General features: G+C 41.0%; 1 protein-coding gene across 1 annotated transcript; it reads left to right on the forward strand.

The window, feature by feature from the left end:
* Nucleotides 1-870: 870 nt before the first annotated feature.
* Nucleotides 871-7,522, forward strand: BTBD3 (BTB domain containing 3). The gene is made up of 4 exons (XM_009956824.2): nt 871-1,193; nt 1,774-1,864; nt 2,368-2,486; nt 6,490-7,522. Exons 1-4 carry the CDS (start codon nt 871-873, stop codon nt 7,520-7,522), a joined length of 1,566 nt encoding a protein of 521 aa, XP_009955126.1.
* The last annotated feature ends 1,809 nt before the right edge of the window (nt 7,523-9,331 follow it).

Consider the following 9,331-nt stretch of genomic DNA (forward strand, 5'->3'; position numbering starts at 1 on the left):
GTTAACTGCATCGCTGTCTTTGCTGCTGCTAGTCGGTTGCTTTAATTTGCTTCTGATACCTATAGCGTGCTTTTGCAGAAGAACTGTTACGGTAGGGATTTGTGGGAATACTAGAGACAAATGAAGCCGTGCTGATATCAACGGCATGGGGAAATAGCTCCCACGGAAATATTTAGACTCATGTGTATCTTTCTGCCTGATTTCAACTTTTTATTGCTTCTCCTGTGGAAAATTCAAGTAGCATCAAGGAGAGCTAAAACACACATGCTGCTGGCCAGTCATGCACTTACGTGGCTGTGCGTGCCATTTATTACTTTATTACTTAGCACTACGTATGAAATGAGGAGCGCAACTGCTGTCGCTTTAATGTCGAGCGGCATACGTTACAATAGGTGTCACTGTGCGACTGGGTCCAATCGTTATCCGTGACTTCAGCTATTGGCTCCGAACGCAGCTGACTCCATCTGCAGCGCTGCAATACCTACTCAGTTCCCATCCGCTCCACGCACAAGTTCAGCTCGCCGAGCAGAAAAGCAGAGCTACCGTGCGCGCCTTGCTAGCCCCCTCTGGAAAGCCAGTGCTACTGCCAGCATCCACCCTCCTCGGGGGGTATAGTGCTTTCAGGTGGTTCCTGATCAGGAGATCTGGAAAGACATAAAACTGGCAGGAATGATGGGGATGTATTTAACAATTCAAGTACTGGATCAAACTTAAAGCCAGTTTCTTACTCGGTGTACTGGAAAGGTCACCTTGTCTTGCTGGAAAAGAAGCAAACTCTCAGCTCTGCTGCTCTCAGTTTAACAGCTTCCACGTGCAGTGCTTAATGTTCCTGGCTAGTTAGGCTATCTAGCTTTACAGACAAGTATACTCATGGTAGATGAGAAAGGAAAGAACATGAAATGTCTCACCTTCTTCTTGATGCTTCCAGAGACGGTCAAGAACAGGTCCAAGAAGAGCTCTAAGAAGGGAAGTAGCAGCAGCAGTAGCAGCAGCAAATTGCCTCCAGTTTGCTATGAAATCATTACCTTGAAGACCAAAAAGAAGAAGAAGATGGCTGCTGATATTTTTCCCCGAAAGAAACCAGCCAACACTAATACAACTGCTGTCCAGCAGTACCACCAGCAAAATCTCAATAACAACAACACTATTCCGGCACCTAATTGGCAAGGACTTTATCCAACCATCAGAGAGAGGTAAGTTCAGGGCAGTTTGTTTTTGTTGTTTCAATGGAGTGGTGAAAAGTAGCAAATGTTCGTAATGCGTATGTTTAGTTATTCATTTATTTGCTGAAGAAAATGTAGTTCTCTGTTTTGTTTTGTTTTTTTTTCCTCTGCGTGTGTGAAACAAGTATTTTGGTAATGGAAAATATTTTAATATCTCTTTTCCAGATAGGGCAGCTGTTTGTCTTGAGTAAATAAAAATGTTGCTGGAAGGTGCAGGATACCATAAAGATTTGCTTTTAGACCTTAGTAGGGATTTTCAGTGCTACTTGCTCTTGACTTTAATTTCCACTGTTTGAAAAATTCTCATAAATTTGGGGTTGTGTTTTTTTTTCTTGCACACACACGAGCCCCCCCGCCCCCGCTCCATCTCTGCTTACTTTTTTCTTTGGTGTATTTGTGTGATGATATGTAAAGTAGCTTAAAACAAAATGTGACCTGCTTCTCTTTACTAACATGCAACTTTAAGTTGTTAAGAAATGTCATTTCTTGGATCTGGGACAAGCACAGAGTTACTGGGCACCATAAATTGACACGCTGCCTCTGTTTGCAGAAATGCAGTGATGTTCAACAACGACTTGATGGCAGATGTTCATTTTGTGGTCGGGCCACCAGGTGGGACCCAGCGGCTGCCAGGACACAAAGTAAGCAACAGCTGCGTTATCAGCTCGGGTGGGGATAGCTGGAGAGAGCTCCCACGGTTACACTGGGACATAGCGTGGGAGACTCGGCTGTTCTGGGACAGGCATAATTTTGTATTTTAAAAGGCTGCATGCAGTGGAATAGTCTGTCTCTTGCTTTTCTTTGTGTTTTCAGTTAAACAGTACACTTGTGCTGAGGCAGTCATTGTAAAGCTAGGTATACTGCTTTGTGGTGCTGATTAATATTACTCTAGAGATTTTCTAGGCATAGTTAACTTCTGTAGTGGATATGAGAGTTTTCCAGTAGCTAATGCCTATATGCCCATGAGAGCAAAATTCAGGGAAAATGTGTAATTCTGTTATTAACTTTGACTTTATTTCTTACTGAAGTGTGTCTATAGAGTCTGTCAGTGAAGCCCAGCATGCTCAGAGAGGCTCTCCCACATTGTTTTTGTTGGCAGTGCTTTCAGTTTAAAGCATGAAATAAGATTTCCCTTTCTCAACAGTATGTCCTGGCTGTTGGGAGCTCTGTATTCCATGCGATGTTTTACGGAGAGCTTGCTGAGGACAAAGATGAAATCCGTATACCAGATGTTGAGCCTGCTGCTTTTCTCGCAATGCTGAAGTAAGCATCATTCAACTGCTAGATATGTTTTCCTTTACGATGTATGCATACACTGGTAATGTCATAGTTAAAGTATTAGACTTGTGTATAAACAAAGCAAGCAGTTGCTTAAAATATTTCTCTTTTTGTCTTTCAGATACTTTAAACTTTTACCTCATTTTGCTGTCCCTTTTTGCTTCCAGGCACGCATATATTAGACTAATGTAGGCAGTTATAAATAATGACTTTGGCAGGGGATCTTTGGGCGCATTGTATACTGTAATGCCTATTGATCTGATTTGTCACTACACATGTTACACAAAGGAATGGAGTTACTAAAAAGAATTGTCAACTGTAACAAAAAAAACCCTGTTCTACTTTGCAAGCATGCTGAAAAGTTAAAACCACATAACACCCCACCTCACCACCTGCCCCCTCCCCCACCAAAACCCAGATTTGCTGGGTTTGTATATAGACATCGTTCCAGCTCTTTTATAAACTTTCTGTATGCAGGTCTTGTCTTAGAAAAACGAGCCTAAGTTATTGAATATAGCCTCTGAAAATTAAATTTCTCCTCCTCTATCATGTTGATGCATTTGGAAAGTGATGAAAAGGCTGTTTACATGAATAGGGTTTTTTATTCTAACAGGGGAAAAACAGTCAGTTTACGTGATCATTATTTTTCATCTTGCAAACTGCATAAGAAATGCTGTCTTTTCCTAAATGAGCAGAATGAAGCGGCTTCCCTGCTGAATTGTCCTTGAACGTATCTCTAAGCTCTGATTATTAAAGAGAAATGCCCTATCACAGAAATGCTATTGCTTTGAGGGTTTTTTCCCTTCAGCCTTATTAACTGCCATTGCTATTTGGTAAAGAATATGCATTAATATCTGATAGTGATCCTTTTAGTATGCTGCAGATTTTCTTGCCTGTAATGGTGTAATCACTAGCTAGCAATTTATTGTATTTCATAGATTGTTTTGACTAGCTTGTGATTGCAGAATGGTTTCTTGGTTTTCTTTTACATTCCAGTGGCACTGTAGGTGAACATTCGAAGTTACATAGAATTTGTCATACAGAGTTTTTACAGGTTATCATGAACATCAGAAGCGTTCTGTGCAAATATCAGTAACTGCCAGGAAAAGCTGAAGTCACGCAGATGTTCTGTAGACCTGGAGTATAAAGTTAAGATATGACATTATGTAGGTGGGTGCGTTATGGATCCTTGCTCTGGGCCTTTCTGGTTTTGCAGGTGTCTTCTGCAGAGCTCAGACTTGTGCTTTACTTTCATGCGGAATTTTACAAGGCACAAATACAAGATACTTGTGCTCCCCCGGCCACCCTTTCTTTTTGAACAGCAAATCTATTTCACAGTGGTTAAAAATTGTTTGCCATCTAAAAACTGAGTGCTTTCTGAATTTATTAAGAAATATGTTCAGAGAACAAGCCTAGAGAAGAGAGTATCAATACTGATATCTAGGTTTTGGCGTAGTATTCAGCCCATGGCAATTTAGGAAACTATCTTAGAGTGCATGGCCAGAACCATGAAATACATCACCTTCTCAGCTTTTATTTAAAAAAAACAGAAGACTAGGAAAAGTTTGTGGTCTGTGTGGATGTTGAGCTAACCTTGCCAGTGCTCACTTCCACTGATGCAGCGTGACTGCACCTGCAGAGTCCTCCTGTGTCTGCGAACACCAGGGTATCTGCAGCTGTGACGATGCAGGGAAGGGAAGGGGATGTTGCTCAGCAGTGCAGCATTCCCCTCATCGCAGAATCCAGTGCATGTGCTGCTCTGGGTGGAGCTTGGGGCAGGGGGGGTCATGGCCACCTTCACTCCTTTCCCGATGGGAAATCATCCCCACAAGTGTTGCTTGCAACTGCTCTGAGCGGTGGATGGCAGAAGGCTTATGACACTGTTTCTACAGAAGGAAAACACTTTTTACCTATCCCAAAGCAGCCCTCTCCTTTATACGCTCCTTTCTGCAGTCAGGAGGAATGCATCATAATCTTTGTCAGAAAATACATTGAGTTTGTTTTTGTGGGTTTTTTGGGGTTGGATTTTTTGGGGTTTTGTTGTTTTTGTTTTTTTTTTCCCCTCCTGAACAGGGAATTCTTAGCATAAGTATTTTTTCTTTTACTATATAGTGGGCATTCTGACAACAAACATCAGATGAGGTATTGCCAGATGTAACATAGGAAATGATACCTCAACTGGTAGTTACTAGTTATTCTCCCAGTGAAACTCCTCTGTCTGTTCTCTAGAATTTTAAAAATAGAGTTGAATTCATAATCTAGTAGACATGCTGAATTGGTATCTCTAATGTACTATATCTTATCTTAATCTTGACTGTTCAAGTTAGAACTGTGGTCTCATCTTATCCTAGGATGAATGTGTTACTAAATGGTCAAACCCTGTGGTCTAGCAGAATCCTCTAAGAACTGAGTGAAACTGGAATATCAGTAATTGCAGACCAGAGTGGAGGTGCATTGTCAGAGTGAGAAGTATGGAATATTGCTGACAGCTGATCTGTGCTGTGTCCGTTGTAAATCAGTGATATTAGTTCCTCACTTTCATGAGTATTAAGCTAGCAACTTTTGTACTCTTTCAATTTAAAACAGATGTCGTCGTTCTCTGGTGTACTAGCAAGCAAAGAGAAGTAATGAAAGGGACAAAAGAGTTGGAGAGCAATGAATAGAATCAGAAAATCTAATTAATTAAAACAATGAAAAATTTTTGGACGGTAAAGGAGCTAAGCCTTTAACCAGTGATATGTAGATGTGCTCTTTGCTGTTACAAATAGCCCAGCTGAAACCAAGTAAGAAAACTAAAACAAAACAAAACAAAATGGTTTGGCCCTATCTGCCTGAGCATGTTTTCTAAGTGTGGCTTGGAGGATAGTACCCTACACCTGCAAAAATACGAATAAAGATGTTTACAACTACAGTCAGATCAGTATAGGTACTAATTCCACTTTATAAGCACATCTGTTCTGCAAAAAATCATTGTGTTGGGAAACATGCTAACTAGAAAATTTTAATTAGTACAGGGTGACATACAACTTCAGCTTTACTGGAGAAAGATGCTTTTATCAACCATAACCATCAAGACTTGCTTATCCTTATGAAGAGTAAAATTGCATTCGGCATGGTTTTTGCACATTGCATTCACCAGCTGCAAATGGGGCCCTGAAGCATGAGATATTTAAAAGAACAAACTGTACAATGCTTCATTTCTCTGAGCAATGAATCCCAGCAGTTTAGTCACATAAATAGAATTTCACCTTCATCTCTTCCACCACACTAGTGTAGCAGTAAAGCTTTTTTCCTCTTTACGCAGTGAGACTGAGAGAAAACACTGTGCTAGTGGAGCTAGGATGTTGTAGGCATTAAGAAACTGGAAAGTTAGGATTCTGTGCCTTTTCCTATATGCTTCATCACCCTGTGGGGAAAAAAAAAAAAAAAGAAAGCAACCGAAACAACTTACTAGTTATGAAAATTAATAGCACCTGATATACTTCAATAGCATTTCTCTTATTGGACTACCTAGTTATTCTCAATAAACTTGTTTTCATGCCTGTATTTATATATACACCTCAATAATTCATTCACCATCATGGGACCTCCAGTCCAAGTACCCTTTTTGTAACATGTGTTCCAGACTGTAAGGTGGCCAGCCCTTGAGGACCTACTGCCTGGGGCAGATAGACTCTCATTAGCCAAAGCCTGCATGGAAGGAACACAGAGCTGGAGGGGCCATAGTTTGTAAACATAACCATTGTCTACATACCATGTACCCCAAATGTGAAGTTTTATTCATGTTAGATTTAAGCCTGTTCTCTTCCATGGTCTTACATGAGTGATGAATTTGGTTTTGTACTTTCTTTCTGGATTTAATCAATGTTCCCCAAAAGCGCTGCTTAGTTTTAATGTGGAATATTCTTTGTTTATAATTTTCAGATGTTGTTGACAAATCACATTTTTGCATTAAACAGCTGTGTTACATGCATGTGTTTTATTTCAGATACATATATTGTGATGAGATTGATTTGGCTGCAGATACTGTACTGGCTACTCTGTATGCTGCCAAGAAGTATATCGTCCCTCATCTTGCTCGTGCCTGCGTCAACTTTCTAGAGACAAGTCTGAGTGCAAAGAATGCCTGTGTGCTGCTTTCCCAGAGCTGCTTATTCGAGGAACCTGACCTAACCCAGCGCTGTTGGGAAGTGATTGATGCCCAAGCTGAGCTAGCTTTGAAGTCTGAGGGGTTCTGTGACATTGATTTTCAGACACTTGAAAGCATTCTCCGAAGGGAGACTCTGAATGCCAAAGAAATTGTTGTTTTCGAAGCAGCTCTGAACTGGGCTGAAGTGGAGTGTCAACGACAAGAGCTAACAGCTACCATAGAGAACAAGCGCAAAGTCCTCGGGAAGGCTCTGTACTTGATACGCATCCCTACCATGGCACTTGACGACTTCGCAAATGGCGCTGCTCAGTCTGGGATTCTGACTCTCAACGAAACCAATGATATCTTCCTCTGGTATACAGCTGCCAAAAAGCCAGAGTTACAGTTTGTGAGCAAGCCCCGGAAAGGCCTCGTTCCTCAGCGATGCCACCGTTTCCAGTCCTGTGCTTACCGCAGCAACCAGTGGCGCTACAGGGGCCGGTGTGACAGCATCCAGTTTGCTGTTGATAAGCGAGTGTTTATTGCTGGCTTTGGGCTGTATGGCTCCAGCTGTGGGTCAGCAGAGTACAGTGCTAAGATTGAACTCAAACGACAAGGAGTTATCCTAGGCCAGAACTTGAGTAAATACTTCTCAGATGGTTCTAGTAACACTTTTCCCGTGTGGTTTGAATATCCAGTGCAGATTGAGCCTGACACCTTTTACACAGCTAGCGTGATTCTGGATGGTAACGAACTCAGCTATTTTGGACAAGAAGGAATGACAGAAGTTCAGTGTGGGAAGGTGACTGTTCAGTTTCAGTGCTCTTCGGACAGTACAAATGGCACTGGGGTACAGGGAGGGCAAATTCCTGAACTCATATTTTATGCTTGAATGAAAGCGTGTGGAGATGAAGCATTTTGCTATGAAGAACCTGTCTGGTTCAGGGCTACTGACGCTTAGCTTTTTATCTGCAGATGTGTGATCAGCACAGGTAATATGTAACTAAATGCTGTGGGCAAGTTACTGGCTTGCTATACTTGTAGCATTGTTGGTGATAAAGTTCAAGCGTAGTATCTAAACTGGAAGCTCTTAGGAACAAGCAAGTTTTAAAGGCTTTGTCAGAGGTGTGCCTGTTTGCTGGTGATGCTGACCCTTTCTTTGATGCACCTGTGAATCACCAGAGGATGTCCCCCTCATGTATCTAACTAAACGCTATCTTCATTGATCCATGTTCTCTTTCTCCATTTCCTGCTTTCTGCTTGCAATTATTTGGGGAGGTACGGGTAGAAAATGAAGAGCCTTGTTTTATAGCTCTCTCTTCTGTCTGCCCTTCAGACTTAAGAGATTCCAACAAACTGAGCTGCTTTTGATCATGGGAGCTGAAAGAAGTGCTTCAGTTGTAAGCAGAAAAAGCATAGTTTTAATTAAACCTTCATGCTGTGAGCTTCTCCTGTGGTCAGCTGTTTGGATGGCTGCAGGGGAAGATGGAGAGAAGCAAGCAGCTCTCAGGAAGCTACTCAGCGTGCTGACCATGTCCACAGTGCATGGACATGTTTACAGTGGAGGAGGGGATGTGGGCTTGGCATGTTACTCTCAGAGTTCATTTTCTAGGAATCCCACCTTGAAGGCAAGGAAGTACTTGTACATGTTGAAATTGTATATGGAGCTCTTGAAACTCTTCTCCCATGACCTAGTTTTTGCTACCTTGAAGTTGACTTGCTATTTAAATGGCTTTTCTTTGAACCCTTGCTAAATAAATGGGAATTAATATCTAGCATCCGATGCAGGATAATTTTTTATTTGGTTTGGATGGGGTTTTTTTCTTCCTTCTAAACATGGTAGAGGCAGGTAATAGAGGAACAAAAGAATGTACCAATCATGACTTGGACTTTGTTCTGTAAGATGAGATTTCTTCTTTTTATTACCATACATTATCAGTGAAATTTAGACAAAGACAAGAAGATTCCCAACTGTGGTCATATTACACTTAGTATATATCATCAGATAACAGGAGGAGGAAGTCTTCTCTAATGTGTTAATGTTGGATCTCCTGCAACTGCTTATGGTTACATATCGATCAAAGGATTACGTGGTGCAGAACTTCTCCTTGTCTGATTTTTTTTTTTCTTTTACCTTCGAACTTCCTGTTGTATGTCTGTATTGTTTTTGGAAAAGTATTAGGGATCATGACTCCTTTATCAGGGAAGGAAAACAATATAAATAAGAAATACAGGTATTATTTAAACATAAGGAAATCCTTCACTATTGCATTGGGTAAATTGATTCTCAGAGGGACACTACCTGTTGTAAAGCATCTCATTTAATCTCTGAAGTGGGTTCTGTTTGTTACGTATGTTTTAACAAAATGAGAGGACCAAATGATTCTTTGGACAGAGTGAAGATTAATGTTATAGTATCAACACATTAATGCAGCACAACCCTAAATTCACTTGTCAGTTTTGTAATAAAAATGTTTTTCTCATATGATTTCTTACCAGTTTAATACTATTACTCTAAGTGTTTCTTGACGGTTGGAATCCTGGCCATCGTAAAGTGCCAATACATCTTTGCAGTGTCCAAAATACCGTCTGAAGTAAGGAAAACTGGAGCATAGATGTCAAACACTTCATGGCCAAAGCCCAGATCTTCTCTCTAGGTAATAAAAGGAGAGACAGGTAAAAAAACTGCCCTGCAAGATCT

The sequence above is a fragment of the Leptosomus discolor genome, chromosome 2 (assembly GCF_034619465.1).
Source record: "Leptosomus discolor isolate bLepDis1 chromosome 2, bLepDis1.hap2, whole genome shotgun sequence".
Lineage (NCBI taxonomy): Eukaryota > Metazoa > Chordata > Aves > Leptosomiformes > Leptosomidae > Leptosomus > Leptosomus discolor.